The 18,386-nt window shown below is 42.4% G+C and overlaps 1 protein-coding gene across 1 annotated transcript; it reads left to right on the top strand.

The window, feature by feature from the left end:
* The first annotated feature begins 8,505 nt into the window (after positions 1-8,505).
* On the top strand, positions 8,506-14,047 carry LOC115548522 (uncharacterized). The gene is made up of 2 exons (XM_030363233.1): positions 8,506-10,649; positions 11,088-14,047. The coding sequence occupies exons 1-2, from the start codon at positions 8,713-8,715 to the stop codon at positions 13,516-13,518; spliced, it is 4,368 nt and encodes a 1,455-aa protein (XP_030219093.1). The 5' UTR covers positions 8,506-8,712; the 3' UTR covers positions 13,519-14,047.
* The last annotated feature ends 4,339 nt before the right edge of the window (positions 14,048-18,386 follow it).

The raw sequence follows: 18,386 nt of genomic DNA, 5'->3' as shown, positions 1-18,386 counted from the left end.
CCCTCCCTTTGCATGTGTACATAGTTTGTGTGTCTCTCTGTATGTCTGAGTGTCCGTGTGGATGTGCGTGCGTGCATGCGTATGTGCGTGTGTGCTTTCATGCATTTGTATGGGTATGTGTGACTGATCTTGTCTTTGGTGCCGGAATGGCCAGAAACGCCACTGTTCAGAGAAGGGCCCAGCTGCAGGCTTGGGCGTTTCCGTCATGACGCAAGAACGCCCTTTAGGTGTTCCTGTTAGCGTTTCATCGACCAATCACGAGGTGTTTCGAAAGGCATACTGGGTTTCGCAAGGTATACTGCGAAGCACAGTCGCAAGGCATACAATGCTTTCCTTCCTTAATGGCAATTTTACCTCTCTCATTACATTTAGCAATCATGGAGCCCCCACTTGGCTGACGTTAGTTCTATGCTACCCATACTTGAAACTGCTGTTTGAGACAATCTAACTAGCGTATGTTTCGGATATTGACAGCCGTGCGAAGAAGAAGGGGTTCGGTGTTGACGGTGAAAGTTAGGCCGGTTTATAGCAGAGTTTCCGTTTTCTGTTATTACCGGTCAATGACCGGAAAAAAATGAGGAGGACCGACAATTCCATGTCCCAGGTCAGAATGACCAGTGGCGACTGGTCATTATGGGCAAGTCGCTACTCTCACAAGAAAAAAAGAAAAGAAAAAGAAAATGAAAAAAAGGAAATATATAAAAAATATAATATATATATATTTTTATATATATATATATATTTTAAAAAATAATCTCCCCAGAAAGTACTATAAAATAATAAGTTTGGCGCTTTTATTTAATTTTTAGTCGACCCTGGCTTGCTTCTTCCGGCTGAGTTCGTCTGGAGGGGCAAGAGGGGCTCTAGCCCTTTATTATGTCCATGCTCTAGCCCCACCAGCCCAATGCAATGTGTATTGGACTGGAAACATTGAAATGCGCATGCTCAGAGTGTTTCCCTTTTGAAGTGGACGGAGATTATTTTGCTTACTGGTGGGGCTAGCCCAATATGTCCATGGTGTGGACTTGGGACCGTTAATATGGAAGCATATATGTAGCAAAATTCAAATGGCAATGCAATTTGGAATTACATTATGCATTTGACAATTCATTATGCAATTTTATAACGTAATTTGTAAATACGTTATTCAAAGTGTATTTTAACATGCAAAGTGACAATGCAATCCTCAATTAAATTTGCAAAAGTTATAACAATACAAATAGAGTAACCTTTTGTCCAATTATTTGAGTTCCTTTATACAAATTGAAAAGCTATAGCGTCCCCGTGATTGCAATCCACTTCGCCACGCTCCGTGTGTTGCGATATTCAAATTACATTTCAATCCGCAAAACTATGGAAGCATATATGTAGCAAAATTCAAATGGCAATGCAATTTGGAATTGCATTATGCATTTGACAATTCATTATGCAATTTTATAATGTAATTTGTAAATATGTTATTCAAAGTGTATTTTAACATGCAAAGTGACAATGCAATCCTCAATTAAATTTGCAAAAGTTATAGCAATACAAATAGAATAACATTTTGTCAAATTATTTGAGTTCCTTTATGCAAATTGAAAAGCTATAGCGTCCCCGTGATTGCAATCCACTTCGCCACGCTCCGTGTGTTGCGTATGGAAGCATATATGTAGCAAAATTCAAATGGCAATGCAATTTGCAATTTGCAATTCAATAAGTTATTACGTTATGCAATTGACAATGCATTATGCAATTTCATAATGTAATTTGTAAATACGTTATTCAAAGTGTATTTTAATATGCAAAGTGACAATGCAATCCTCAATTACATTTGCAAAAGTTATAACAATAAAAATACAATAACATTTTGTCAAATTCTTTTGAGTTCCTTTATTCAAATTGCAAAGCTATAGCGTCCCCGTGATTGCAATCCACTTCGCCACGCTCCGTGTGTTGCGATATTCAAATGACATTTCAATCCGCAAAACGGAATCCAAAGAGGAATACAAATAGGAATCCAAAACGGAATCCAAAGAGGAATCCAAATAGGAATCCAAAGAGGAATACAAATAGGAATCCAAAAAGTCAATATGCAAAGTGGCAAACGTATCAGCCAATCAGCGTCTGGACGTCACTTTCTATTGTCTCCAAGGGTATCTCCACGGTAATAATAATAATAATAATAATACATTTAATTTAAAGGGCGCCTTTCAAGACACCCAAGGTCACCTTACAGAGCATAAAGTTATCATAAATAGTTTAAAACAACACATTGTGGAAAAATAATAATAATAAATAAATAAATAAATAAAACAAAAACAAGACAAAACAAACAAACAATCAAGACAGTGATCAGTTAGACGTTGTGTGCGAGTTTGAACAGGTGAGTTGTGACTCGAAAGTTGTAATGGTGTATGACTGTTTTATGTGTGGGGGGAGGGAGTTCCAGAGCCTGGGTGCTGAACAGCTGAATGACCGGGCACCCATTGTAGTGAGTCGTGATGTGGGGATACATAGTCCAGCAGAGGTTGAGCGGAGGGAGCGGGAGTGTATTCTTGGAGGAGGTCCCAGAGGTAACTGGGGGCTAGGTTGTGGAGAGCTTTGTAGGTGAGGAGTGGGTGGGTCTCCCGACCCTATGTTTTGCAACCAGTGCCTGTAGCACTTGGGAAATCTTTGTGTATACCACACTGGCGTCAAAACGTACCAGTGAGGATAAGTCGTCTATCCTATCTCCCAGAACACGCACTCTATCTACTGCATCTGTGTTTTCAACTCGATTGTTCTCCACATCATCGGCCAAACTTCGGAGCGTATAAATAATCTCCATTGGTGACCATGGACCATAGGCTACGAACTAGAAGGGAACAAGGAAATTACGAGCAAGTGACGTAGTTGCCGCCCAGACGCTGATTGGCTGATACGTTTGCCACTTTGCATATTGACTTTTTGGATTCCTCTTTGGATTCCTATTTGGATTCCTCTTTGGATTCCTCTTTGGATTCCTCTTTGGATTCCGTTTTGCCAAATCTTTTGCAAAGCGTTCGTTTTGCGGATTGAAATGTAATTTGAATATCGCAACACACGGAGCGTGGCGAAGTGGATTGCAATCACGGGGACGCTATAGCTTTTCAATTTGTATAAAGGAACTCAAATAATTTGACAAAATGTTATTCTATTTGTATTGTTATAACTTTTGCAAATTTAATTGAGGATTGCATTGTCACTTTGCATGTTAAAATACACTTTGAATAACGTATTTACAAATTACATTATAAAATTGCACAATGAATTGTCAAATGCATAATGTAATTCTAAATTGCATTGCCATTTGAATTTTGCTACATATATGCTTCCATACACGGAGCGTGGCGAAGTGGATTGCAATCACGGGGACGCTATAGCTTTTCAATTTGTATAAAGGAACTCAAATAATTTGACAAAATGTTATTCTATTTGTATTGTTATAACTTTTGCAAATTTAATTGAGGATTGCATTGTCACTTTGCATGTTAAAATACACTTTGAATAACGTATTTACAAATTACATTATAAAATTGCATAATGAATTGTCAAATGCATAATGTAATTCCATATTGCATTGCCATTTGAATTTTGCTACATATATGCTTCCATACACGGAGCGTGGCGAAGTGGATTGCAATCACGGGGACGCTATAGCTTTGCAATTTGAATAAAGGAACTCAAAAGAATTTGACAAAATGTTATTGTATTTTTATTGTTATAACTTTTGCAAATGTAATTGAGGATTGCATTGTCACTTTGCATATTAAAATACACTTTGAATAACGTATTTACAAATTACATTATGAAATTGCATAATGCATTGTCAATTGCATAACGTAATTACTTATTGAATTGCAAATTGCAAATTGCATTGCCATTTGAATTTTGCTACATATATGCTTCCATACGTTAAATATCCCAGGATGCATTTCGCATTTCGCATTCCTGTTTTAAAATATCAGTGTGTAAGCTATAAAATAGGCTATATAGGAACATTTTAAAAGTATAACAAAGATGGAGGCCTATTCAACATATTTGCATACTATTATTTTAAAATGAAAGAGGGGTTTTGTTTTACATAATTTGTTTATTGTATAAGTCGCTGATGGAGGAAACCCATCGCAACGGAAATCCTGATCGGATCCATCTGAGTGTGTGTGTGTGTGTGTGTGTGTGTGTGCGTGTGTGCGTGTGTGCGCGTGTGTGTTTCTATTCTATTCTAATCTATACAGCGTTACCCTTTAGGTTTCATTTGATAAAAACGACAGTGTGAGCCCTTATGTTTTTTTCCCATGATGACTGATGAAAAACAACAGTGTTACCCCTTATGTTTTACCCCTTATATTTTATTTGACAAAGAGAACAGTGTTAACCCTTAGGTTTTTTTTCATGACTACCAATAAAAAACAACAGTGTTACCCCTTGTGTTTTTTTTCATGACGACCAATAAAAAACAAAAGTGTTACCCCTTATGTTTTATTTGACAAAGACAACAGTGTTACCCCTTATGTTTTTTTTCATGACTACCAATTAAAAACAACAGTGTTACCCCTTGTGTTTTTTTTCATGACGACCAATAAAAAACAACAGTGTTACCCCTTATGTTTTTTATCACGACGAACAATAGAAAAACAACAGTGTTACCCCTTATACTTTTTTTTCATGACGACCAATAAAAAAGCGACAGTGTTACCCCTTATGTTTTTTTCATGACGACCAATAAAGAAAAACAGTTTTACCCCTTATGTTTTTTTTCATGACAACCATTAAATGACAACAGTGGTACCCCTGTCGACGTTTCTGCGGGGATCCGAACCTGAGTTGTTTAGAGTATTAACCGCCGAACTTATCAATGCACCATCAAGACACCGATTAAAGTCATCACAATGGTTATACTTGACTTTATAATTCGCATGAAATAGAAATAAGAGTCTTCCAACAGAGTACCTCAACCGGACTTGAACCAAGGTCTCCAGGGGGTTAGCTCACAGCTCCGTCCACTTCCCACTGAGATTTGTAATTTAATTATGTCTGAGGTTATATATGATGGTTATATATGTGCAATAGACATGATAGCATTACGTTTAAAATTAAAGATATTGCGTTTTCCACAGAAATTGAGCCGCAGTCTCCAGTAGGTTAGGCAGAGTGCACTCCACTGGACCACTGAGGCGATGAAAATACACAATAATCAATCATCAATAAAGAGGATATACATGACATTAAAATGTATGTGTGTATTTCTATTATTTCCCTCATGTTTTCTTTCATGACGACCAATAAAAAACAACAGTGTTACCCCTTATGTTTTTTTTCATGACGACCAATAAGAAACAACAGTGTTACCCCTTATGTTTTTTATCACGACGAACAATAGAAAAACAACAGTGTTACCCCTTATACTTTTTTTCATGACGACCAATAAAAAAGCGACAGTGTTACCCCTTATGTTTTTTTTCATGACGACCAATAAAAAACAACAGTGTTACCCCTTATGTTTTTTATCACGACGAACAATAGAAAAACAACAGTGTTACCCCTTATACTTTTTTTCATGACGACCAATAAAAAAGCGACAGTGTTACCCCTTATGTTTTTTTCATGACGACCAATAAAAAACAACAGTGTTACCCCTTGTGTTTTTTTTCATGACGACCAATAAAAAACAACAGTGTTACCCCTTATGTTTTTTTTCATGGCGACCAATAAAGAAAAACTGTGTTACCCCTTATGTTATTTTAAGTGACGACCATTAAATGACAACAGTGGTACCCCTGTCAACGTTTTTGCGGGGATCCGAACCTGAGCTGTTTAGAGTATTAACCTCCTAACTTATCAATGCACCATCAAGACACCGATTAAAGTCAACATAATGGTTATGCTTGACTTTATAATTCGCATGAATTAGAAATAAGAGTCTTCCAACAGAGTACCTCAACCGGACTTGAACCAAGGTCACCAGGAGGTTAGCTCACAGCTCTCTCCACTTCCCACTGAGATTTATAATTTAATTATGTCTGAGGTTATATATGACAGTGCAATGGACATGATAGCATTACGTTTAAAATTAAAGATATTGTGTTTTCCACAGAAATTGAGCCGCGGTCTCCGTTGGTTAGGCAGAGTGCACTCCACTGCACCACTGACGCGATGACAATACACAATAATCAATCATCAATAAAGAGGATATACATGACATTAAAATGTATGTGTGTATTTCTATTATTTCCCTAATGTTTTTATTCATGACGACCAATAAAAAAACAACAGTGTTACCTCTTATGTTTTCTTTCATGACGACCAATAAAAAACAACAGTGTTACCCCTTATGTTTTTTTTCATGACGACCAATAAAAAACAACAGTGTTACCCCTTATGTTTTTTATCACGACGAACAATAGAAAAACAACAGTGTTACCCCTTGTGTTTTTTTCATGACGACCAATAAGAAACAACAGTGTTACCCCTTATGGTTTTTTTCATAACGACCAAAGAAAAACAACAGTGTCACCCCTCATGCTTCATTTGATAAAAACGACAGTTACACCCTATGTTTTAATGGATAAATATCGACAGTGTTACCCCTTATGTTATTTTCCCATGATGACTGATGAAAAACAACAGTGCTACCCCTTATATTTTATTTGACAAGGACAATTTTTTTTTCATGACAACCAATAAAAAACAACAGTGTAACCCCTGTCGACGTTTTTGCTGGGATCTGAACCTGAGCTGTTTAGAGTGTTAACCTCCAAACTTATCAATGCACCATCAAGACACAGAATAAAGTCAACACAATGGTTATACTTGATTTTAGAATTCGCATGAAATAGAAATAAGAGTCTTTCAACAGAGGACATCAACCAGACTTGAACCCCGGTCTACAGAGGGTTAGCGCACAGCTCTCTCCACTTCCCACTGAGATTAATAATTTCATAATGTCTGAGGTTATATAGTGCAATAGACATGATAGCATTACGTTTAAAATTAATGATATTGTGTTTTCCACAGAAATTGAGCCACGGCCTCCAGTGGGTTAGGCAGAGTACACTCCACTGCACCACTGAGGCGATGACAATACACAATAATCAATCATCAATAAAGAGGATATACATGACATTAAAATGTATGTGTGTATTTCTATTATTTCCCTCGTGTTTTTTTTCATGACGACCAATAAAATTCGACACTGTTACCCCTTATATTTTATTTGACAAAAACAACAGTGTTACCCCTTATGTTTTTTTTCATGACGACCAATAAAAAGCAACAGTGTTACCCCTTATGTTTATTTCATAACGGCCGATAAAAAACGACAGTTACCCCTTACGTTTTTTTTCTTGACGACCAATAAAAAACAACAGTGTCAACCCTCATGTTTCATTTGATAAAAAACGACAGTGTTACCCCCAATGTTTTATTCGATACATTTCGACAGTGTTACCCCTTATGGGTTCTTCATGACGACAGATACAAAAACGACAGTGTTACCCTATACGTTTCATTTGATAAAAACGACAGTGTTACCACTTATGTTATTTTCCCAGGATGACTGATGAAAAACAACAGTGTTACCCCGTATATTTTATTTGACTAGGACAAATTTCTTTTTTTTTCAAATATGTTTTTTTTCATGAAGACCAATAAAAACCGACAGTGTTACCCCTTATGTTTTTTTTCACGACGACCAAAGAAAAACAACAGTTTCACCCCTCATGTTTCATGTGATAAAAACGACAGTGTTACCCCCTATGTTTTATTCGATACATTTCGACAGTGTAACCCCTTATGGGTTTTCATGACAACAAATAAAAAATGCCAGTGTTACCCTTTGCGTTTCATTTGATAAAAACGACGGTGTTACCCCTTATGTTTTTTTTCATGAAGACCAATAAAAAACAACAGTGTTACCCCTTATGTTTTTTTTCATGACGACCAATAAAAAACAACAGTGTTACCCCTTATGTTTTTTTTTCATGACGACCAATAAAAAACTACAGTGTTACCCCTTTTGTTTTTCTTCATGACGACTGTTACGGCTGCGGATTGACGCCCCGCACTCATGGGCAAAATCCTCAGTTACAATCCTCAGTTATGCTAATGATCATGTGTTTGCCCCGCGTGTGATTGGCTGTCAATTATGTTAATTCGAATGTGCCTTTCCCCGGACGTGATTGGCTGCCGCACCCGAGGGCCGAGGATCCTGGAGGATAAAGAAGAGCCGAGCTCAACATTCAGGGCGGCTGGCCTCGGAGATGCAGCTTGCCACGTTGGGACTTGGAACGAGCGTTGTTATATTGAGGCTCTAGTTTGCTGCACGGGAACTGGGCCAGAGTTTTGTTTAGGGGTTATCGTACACGGACTTGCAGTAATACTTTGTTATACACACTAGACGTAGGGGTGCTGTTCCACCCTTGTATTTTGTGAGCTTCTTCTTGGTTGTATTCGTTTCTTTGATTTGGACAGCACCCAACGGTCCTTTTCCTTTTGTAGTTGCCTCCTATGTTTGTTAAATTGTTTATCACTGGCACTGGGCTAAATAAACGCTTTCAGTTAAACCAACCACATCTGGTTTTATGTTGCCACCCCTTCCCCTAGCAGGGGGACGTAACATAAATGGGGGCTCGTCCGGGATACCTTTAAAACGGATCCCTTAACCGAACTGGAAGCGCACATAGCTTGGTGGTAGGACGTAAGTCAATTGGAATGTCGCTGTTCGATTTGGAGTCCTTCTTGGCCGGTCCTTCGATTGGGCAACTAGACCGCTGTCGGAAGGATGATTTGGCCCAGATAGCAGATTATTTCGGTTTGTTCTATTCTAGACAAACACTAAAAAGGGACCTAAAAGCTATCGTGGTTAGCAAACTGGCGGAGTTGGCGTTGGTAGTATTGCCAGCGCAAGCGGACTCTGCTGTGCCTGAGGATGGCACCGTGGTTAAGGAGGTGGGTCGCCAAAAGGTAGAGGTTGAACTTCACGGTGGTGCTCGAGCAGACTTTGGAATCGACGTTGAGGTAGATGATCTGACCAAAACCCCGTATACTCTGCCTCGCTATGATCCCCTCTCTTCGGCTGGTACTGGATCCAGGGATGTTGCTCGGCTAAAAGTCCGCCTTGCCCGCCTCCAACTAGAAGCTCAGGAAAAGGCCGAGAATAGGCAAGCACAGTTCCAGCTGGAAATTAAGAAGCTGGAAATTGAAGCTGACAAAACGGTCCAGTTGAGACGACTTGAGCTCGAGTCCCAGAAGGAGGTGCATGCGCTGAGGGCATCGGCCGAGGCTATCTCATCGTCACCAACTCCGGCACTCGGTAAAGCGTTTGATATCGGCAAGCATATTGTTTTAGTACCCACGTTTCGTGAAACTGAGGTCGATTCTTATTTTAGTGCATTCGAACGCATTGCTTCCGCTCTGCAGTGGCCGACTGAGGTCTGGCCCCTTCTGTTGCAATGCAAAATTCATGGGAAAGCACAGGAAGCTGTCGCTGCACTCCCCTTGGAGGACAGCCTAAAGTATGACTCTGTTAAAGCTGCCATCCTGCGAGCATATGAATTAGTACCGGAGGCGTACAGGCAAAAATTCCGGAATCACAAAAGAGCCCCGACCCAGAACTACGTTGAGTTTGCCAGGGAGAAGGGGGTCCTGTTCGACAAATGGAGCACCACCTGTAAGGCCAATGATTTTAATTCCTTGAGGGAGTTAATATTGCTGGAGGAATTCAAGAAATGTTTGCCTGACCGGATAGTGGTGTACCTAAGTGAACAAAAGGTTAACTCACTTTCCTCTGCTGCGGTGTTAGCCGATGAGTATGTTTTAACGCACAAGGTTATGTTGCCATCGGAGAGTGTTGAGAGGCCGCGTTATGTACCGGCTTCACAACATAGTTCGCCGAAGCCGCAAAGCCCAAGGAGGGAGGACAGGGAATGCTATTACTGTCACAAACCTGGTCACGTCATAGCCAATTGTATTACCCGAAAACGTAGGGAACAACAATCGTCTTCTAGCGGGGCACAGCCTAAAGGCATTGGAGTAATTAAAACAGATCCAGGCACCAAACATGGGGTTGGTGATAGAAAAGCGGTTGATGATTGTTTTAAACCCTTCGTATTCGATGGGCTAGTGTCGTTAACGGGCGACGCTGTTGATCAACGCCCGGTACAAATCTTGAGAGACACCGCATGCTCTCAGTCGGTGATTCTCGCCTCTGCGCTGCCGTTTTCCGATCTTTCTGGGTGTGGATATGGTTCTGTGTTGCGTGGCATTGAGATGGGGTATAGCCCCCGTCCAGTACACAGAGTACACATACAGACCAAACTAATAACTGGTTTCTTTCCCGTTGCTGTCTGTCACGCGTTGCCGGTTGAAGGTGTTGCATTTTTAATGGGTAACGATATAGCCGGCGGTAAAGTGATTCCTGCACTGGAAGTATTGGACCTTCCGCACCGCACGGAGATTGATCTAGTACAGGCACCTTCGGGGTTGTTTCCTACTTGCGTGATAACCCGTGCAGAAGCAAGAAAAGGGTACGATGGTTCTCTGTTTGATAGTGTGCTTAAGCCGGTGTTGCTAGAGGAAGCTGGCATGGAAATAGTGACGGGAGTCTCTGCTGCGTCCCCCTGTGAGAGTGCCGCCGAGCCGGTGCGTTTCCCCAGCCCCGAAATGCCATCACCTGACGGCAAATACCTCCCGGTAACCCGAGAACGCCTTTGCGTTGCTCAGAAGGCGGATCCGACAATAACGAAATGCTTCAATAATGTGGTGGGTGCCGACGAAGCCAGGGAACAGAAGGTGTGTTATCTGCTTGATAAAGACGTTTTGGTGCGTAGGTGGTCTTCTCCTCTAGCTGTCGACGCGGAGTGGAGTGTTACACATCAGGTAGTGGTACCCTCGGTGTACCGTCAGCACGTTCTATCTGTAGCTCATGAAAGTCACTGGTCAGGACATCTAGGGGTAACGAAAACCTATCAGCTAATCCTCAAACACTTCTTTTGGCCCGGGCTTAAATCTGATGTTGCTGTGTATTGCCGATGTTGCCATGTATGCCAGATCGCGGGTAAGCCCAATCAAGTTATCTCTCCGGCGCCACTGCACCCGATACCTGCAATAGGAGAGCCGTTCGAGCGGGTAATAGTTGATTGTGTTGGTCCCTTACCCCGGACTAAAAGTGGAAACCAATATTTACTCACCATCATGTGCGCTGCCACTCGGTACCCCGAAGCTATCCCGCTGCGGACGATTACAGTTAGTTCTGTAGTAAAGGCGTTAACAAAGTTTTTTTCCACGTTTGGCCTTCCCCGTGTGCTCCAAACTGACCAGGGCACAAATTTCCTGTCTAACCTTTTTAATCAGGTACTCAAAACCTTGAATGTACATCATGCCGTTTCCAGCGCGTATCACCCGGAGTCTCAAGGTGCGCTAGAACGGTGGCATCAGACCCTAAAGTCAATGCTCCGCAAATACTGCCTGGAAACAGAGAAAGGTTGGGACGAGGGAGTACCCTTCGTGTTGTTTGCGGCCCGTGAAGCCGTCCAGGAATCCCTAGGATTCAGTCCGGCAGAGCTCGTTTTTGGTCACACGCTCCGCGGACCTCTAAAGTCATTACAGGGGGCGTTTCTGTCGCAGGATTCCTCGCCAGAAAAGGACGTATTAGATTACGTCAGCCGTTTCCGTGAGCGACTGCATCAGGCCAACACCCTGGCAAGAGAGTGCCTTGCTACCTCCCAGTCCACCATGAAGCGTCGGTACGACCGTTCCGCCGTTCCTCGACACTTTCAGGTGGGCGATAAAGTTTTGGCATTATTGCCAATCCCCGGGTCGGCCCTCTCCGCTAGATTCTCCGGTCCATATGAAGTTTGCAATCGTCTCAGCGACACCGACTACGTCATTAGAACTCCTGAAAGAAGGCGTAAAACTCGCGTGTGTCACATTAACATGCTGAAAAGGTATTTTTCCAGGGGAGGGAACAACAGGAGTTCCGCCGAAACCCCCGTTGTTGTTGGTGGTTGCGCCGCGCTAATAGTGGCAGAGGACGCTGCGGAGCCTGCTGATGATGAGGTACAGCTGATGGGGCACCCCACACGTCAGGGTGTCCGGTTGCCCAACTCGGAGATGCTAGAGGCGTTACCCTCTCGGTTAGATCACCTGTCCACCGAGCAGCAAGGTGACGTGACTAACTTGATAAATCGTTTCCCCAGCCTCTTCAACGACGTTCCGACTCAAACCAACGTCCTCCAGCATCACATTGACGTTAACAACGCTAAGCCGATTAAACAGCACCCGTATCGAGTGAACCCGGTTAAGCGCGGGCTAATGAAGGTAGAGGCAGAGTACCTCTTAGAACATGGTTTAGCCATTCCCAGCTCCAGTCCGTGGAGTTCCCCGTGCCTTCTAGAGGCTAAATCCGATGGTTCACCTCGATTCATCACGGATTACCGTAAAGTGAACGCCGTCACCATTCTCGATTCGTATCCCCTTCCGCGGATGGAGGACTGCGTGGATAATTTGGGTACAGCTAAATATGTTAGTAAGCTAGATTTACTTAAAGGCTATTGGCAAGTACCACTGACCGGTCGCGCATCCGAAATCTCGGCCTTCGTAACTCCAGATCATTTCTTGCAGTACACCGTCATGGCGTTCGGCATGTGTAACGCCCCAGCAACCTTTCAGAGGTTAGTGAACTCGGTTTTGGCTGGGGTGGCTAACTGTAACGCATATCTGGATGATCTGATTGTGTACACTACCACTTGGGAGGAGCACATGCAGATCCTTGACCAGGTGTTCACACGTCTCGCCAAAGCTTCCCTCACGTTGAACTTGGCGAAATGTGAATTTGGGAAGGCCACCGTCACCTACTTGGGGAGACAGGTTGGTCAAGGCCAAGTCCGCCCGGTAGACGCAAAGGTGCAAGCAATAACTGAGTGCCCCATTCCATCGACAAGAAGAGCACTTCGTAGGTTCTTAGGTATGGCAGGTTATTACCGGAGTTTCTGCCGTAACTTCTCGACTATTACCCATCCACTAACCAATCTGCTCAGTCCAAAGGTGGACTTCGTGTGGACCCCTGAGTGCCAACATGCTTTTGAAAGCGCCAAGGCTCTCCTAAGCAGCACTCCGGTGCTCGCGGCTCCTGATCTCACCAGACCCTTTAAGCTAGAGGTGGATGCTAGCGCCGTTGGAGCTGGTGCGGTACTGATGCAGGAAGATGCCGATGGGGTCGACCACCCGGTTTGTTATTTTTCGCGGAAGTTTAACAAGCATCAGGTCAGATACTCCACTATTGAAAAGGAAACCCTTGCTTTGCTGTTGGCACTCCAGCATTTCGAAGTGTATGTCGGGTCCAGTCCATTACCAGTCGTGATATTCACCGACCATAACCCTCTTGTTTTTCTATCTCGCATGTACAATCACAACCAGCGGCTCATGCGGTGGGCGTTGATCGTCCAAGAGTACAACTTGGTAATATGTCACAAGAAGGGATCAGAGAACGTGTTGGCAGATGCTCTGTCTAGGTTGTAGTTTGATAACTGCTGTAACTTGTAATTAATTATGTTACCAAAGCCAAATGTTTTTTGTTTTAAGGGGGGGGGTGTTACGGCTGCGGATTGACGCCCCGCACTCATGGGCAAAATCCTCAGTTACAATCCTCAGTTATGCTAATGATCATGTGTTTGCCCCGCGTGTGATTGGCTGTCAATTATGTTAATTCGAATGTGCCTTTCCCCGGACGTGATTGGCTGCCGCACCCGAGGGCCGAGGATCCTGGAGGATAAAGAAGAGCCGAGCTCAACATTCAGGGCGGCTGGCCTCGGAGATGCAGCTTGCCACGTTGGGACTTGGAACGAGCGTTGTTATATTGAGGCTCTAGTTTGCTGCACGGGAACTGGGCCAGAGTTTTGTTTAGGGGTTATCGTACACGGACTTGCAGTAATACTTTGTTATACACACTAGACGTAGGGGTGCTGTTCCACCCTTGTATTTTGTGAGCTTCTTCTTGGTTGTATTCGTTTCTTTGATTTGGACAGCACCCAACGGTCCTTTTCCTTTTGTAGTTGCCTCCTATGTTTGTTAAATTGTTTATCACTGGCACTGGGCTAAATAAACGCTTTCAGTTAAACCAACCACATCTGGTTTTATGTTGCCACCCCTTCCCCTAGCAGGGGGACGTAACAACGACCAAAGAAAAACAACAGTGTTACTCCCTATGTTTTATTTGATGAATATCGACAGTGTTACCCCTTATGTTTATTTTATGACGGCCGATAAAAAACGACAGTTGCCCCTCATGTTTTTTCCATGTTGACCAATAAAAAAGACAATGGTACTGTCGACTTTTTTGCAGGGATCCGAACCTGAGCTGTTTAGAGTATTAACCGCCGAACTTATCATTGCACCATCAAGACACCAAATAAAGTCAACACAATGGTTATACTTGACTTTATAATTCGCATGAACTAGAGATAAGAGTCTTCCAACAGAGGACATCAACCAGACTCCAACCCCGGTGTCCAGGGAGTTAGCTCACAGCTCTCTCCACTTCCCACTGAGATTTATCATTTAAATATGTCTGTGGTTATATATGACAATATATATGCAATAGCATGATAGCATTATGTTTCAAATTAAAGATATTGTGTTTTCCACATAAATTGAGCCGCGGTCGCCAGTGTGTTAGGCAGAGTACACTCCACTGCACCACTGAGGCGATGAAAAAACACAATAATCAATCATTAATAAAGAGGATATACATGACAATAAAATGTATCTGTGTATTTCTATTATTTCCCTTATGTTTTTTTCATGACGACTGATAAAAAACGACAGTGTTACCCCTTATATTTTATTTGACAAAGACAACAGCGTTACCCCTTATGTTTTTCTTCATGACGACCAATAAAAAACAACAGTTTTGCCCCTTATGGTTTTTTTCATGACAACCAAAGAAAAATGACAATGTCACCCCTCATGTTTCATTTGATAATCGGAATCACAGCACTTGCTTCAGAATCTTTCTTAGAATTGACATTTCTCTGGGCCAATCGGAATCTTGAAGCACACAGCTCCAACTGAGCTCGCCATTGGATGAGCCGCCTGGCTACCGCGCGAGTCTGAGGAAACTCTTAACGTCAATTTGAAGTAGGGGTGTGGGCCTGCAGTATAAACGGTATAGAAGGTACACCAGTTTGAATTTGCGCCACGGTATGGATTTTGACGTTACCGTGAGACCGGTGTGACCGGTAGACAGTGTTGTGTGTAACGCGTAACAAAGTTAGTAACGCGTTAATACAGTAACCTAACTATTTTTTCATGTAAAAAGTAAAGTTCCCTAAGGTGACCAGACGTCCCCGATTTCCGGGGACAGTCCCCGTTTTCGGTGATCTGTCCCCGGTCAAAGCTGTCCCCGGAAATGTCCCCGATTTTGACGGTGAATGGGGGAAAAATGCGCGCAGACTCAAACACCAGTTATTACGGTAGTAATTTAACGCAGCACCAGAGAAGACGTCGTATGACGTACAGACGTTATCAGGACGTACGACCAGACGCAGCAGCATCAACAACAACAATCTAGAGGCGGCAAAAAGGAAAAAGAGAAGATCAGCGGTCTCATAAATGGTATGTTGTGTATGAACTTATTTATTTTGTGTGAATTGGCAGTAGACTTGTGTGTGTGTGTGTGTGTGTGTGTGTGTGTGTGTGTGTGTGTGTGTGTGTGTGTGTGTGTGTGTGTGTGTGTGTGTGTGTGTGTGTGTGTGTGTGTGTGTGTGAGAAGTGGTAACGTTAAAATAAGTATGATTGTTTATCTGAACTGAAGACCTAACGTAACGTTATAAAAGTCAGTGAACGTGACAATGTTTTCATATCGGTCATTAGTGAAGCTGTAATGTTAACGTTAGCATGAGATTACCAGGTGATGACATTGTATGTGGCTCTGTTTTGGAAGAGGGGGAGGTGGAAGACTGCTTTGGTAGCATATGATTTTCCTGTAGGCATAGGGACCTGAGACTGTTAAAATAATAATAATGATGACATTATTTATTAATAATAAATTAATTAATAATCAGTCAATGGTTGATAGTTGTGTGTGTTAGGCTGCTGTTTTTTTTGTCGGGCTGTGTGGGTAACCAATGACTGTAGTAGTTATAAATGCAGACCATTTGATTAGCTGATGCCCTGAGTCACTGTTTTATGTCAATGTTTTTAGTAAAGGTATAATAAATAAATAAGTAATCAACAGAGTGAAGGAGAGAAGATGAAAAGAGCAGGAGAATAGTATGGAAAGGCAGAAATATAGAACTAAACAACAGAGGGAAGCTAAGGAGAGAAGAAAGAAGGGTGAAGAAAAGAAAAGCATTGAAGGAGAAGAGAACAGACGAGAGTCTTACATCTTTTTATATGTTTTGACTTGGTAATTATTACTAATTACATCTTGATGATATTTACTAGCTACTGGTCTGGCAGCTGTCTTTGCACATGACACTTAACTTTGGAAGAGAGATTTTTTTCTCATGTATTATTCTATATTTGTGTTTTTGACACTGCTGTGCACTACTGATACATGATATTTGTGGGTGCTGATATTTTGATTTATTAACCTTTTGCAGGGGTGCCACCAGGGATGTTGGGCCCCATTAAAAGATATCACACTGGGTCCCACCATCACACACACACAGGCAACGCCAACCATGTGCAGTTTCTGTAACCACACCTCTACCTGTGAAGGCTTCAATTATCTTATTGTCCGATACTAACTTTACAATATGACATTGAGTTGTGATAATATAACACTGTGAAGACATGAAGGAAACATTCTGCATACTGATAGTGTTTGTTTAATTATAAATTTGATTTTCCATTAAAATCCATTAATGATGTTTTTTTATTAACATAACTAATGTTCTAATATTTTTTCAGGGCCCCTGTCAGTCACTGGCCCACAGAATTGTCCTAACTTTTCGCCCACTAATGGCGCCTCTGACCTTTTGTGTAATAAAAGCTGGTTAAAATACATGAAAAAGTACTTGTCCCCATTTTTTATTTCATAATGATAATATGTAAGGATTTTTCACCGCCGCATTGAAAATGTCCCCGATTTTCAGTTCAGAAATCTGGTCACCTTTCCCTAACCGCAACTACTGAAAATATGGTAACGAAACATAGTTCCTTTTTCAATTCGGCGCCCCGTTACTTTTCCCAGGGACAGATTTCACAGCGCTTACTGCCTTCTCAGGCAGTATGCTATTGAGCAAGCACGCAGCAAGCGCGCCCTCAACAAACGTGTTCCCCCCCCCTACAAACGTGTCCCCCCCCCCTCAACAAAAGTGTCTCCCCCCCCCTCAACTAACGTGTTCCCCCCCTACAAACGTGTCCCCCCCCCCCCCCCCCCTCAACAAACGTGTCTTTCCCCCTCCCCTGCCAACAACAGTCTACCTCCCCCCCCCCCCCCCCCCCCTCAACAATCGTGTCCACAATTTGCCGCGAAACCCGTGAAACCCAAACCCCGTATCCAGTGTTCATGGAAACGTACACCGTCAACGTTTTTTCTTGGCGACTGGGTTGAAGAGCCAATACGATGTGTTTTACGCATAGGACTAAGCGTAATCTGCGTAATCACTTACATGTTATACTTTAACTGTGCTCCCGGTTGTGGATTGAGGTAGGGTGTCTAGAGCCACGTCTTGCATGGATAGTCACGGTCACCCAGCAAGTGACACCCAACTGGTACATCTCAAAAAGCTGCCTCAGACCGCTCACCATTAAAATGCGCAAATCAAGGGTAGCTGAAGATCCAGGCCACTTTGCAACAACATCCAGTAGGCTATGTTAAAATTTGCATCAAAAACAACCTGCGTGTTGATGGAATGCAATTTCTTCCTATTGACGAACACGTCCTCGTCTTTTGATGGCGCAATTATTTTTATGTGCGTCCCTTCAATAGCACCGACCACACCGGGCATACCCGCAATTGCCATGAAGTTGGCTTTGATCCTGTGTAATTGTTGAATGTCCAAAGGAAAGTTTATGGCACGGCTGACTGATGGTTGGGATATATTTAAATCGTCGGCATTGCAAAGTTGCATTTTCCCTGTTGCTAAATAACGTAGTGTGGCCAAACATTTTATTTCGGGACTAATCGGATTATTCCTGTTAGTCGGGGATGTTATTGCATCGCGCATTAACTCCACAACAAGTTGAATACCCTAAGATTTCGTCTCGCAGGCATTTTATGATTCTTTGTGAATAGGTCTTACTGAGTAGGAGTCCTCTTGAGGACTTTTAAGCTCTCCTAGACTTAGGTGCTACTTTTAGGCCTAAAATACTTGGTGAATTGCTCTTAGTGAAAAAAGTTAGGAGTCCTAAATTTATTTTTAGGAGTTACTCCTAAATTC

The sequence above is a fragment of the Gadus morhua genome, chromosome 8, assembly GCF_902167405.1.
Source record: "Gadus morhua chromosome 8, gadMor3.0, whole genome shotgun sequence".
NCBI classification, from domain to species: Eukaryota; Metazoa; Chordata; class Actinopteri; order Gadiformes; family Gadidae; genus Gadus; species Gadus morhua.
Note: the sequence above shows the minus strand (reverse complement) of the source record. Positions and strands in the feature narration are given on the sequence as shown.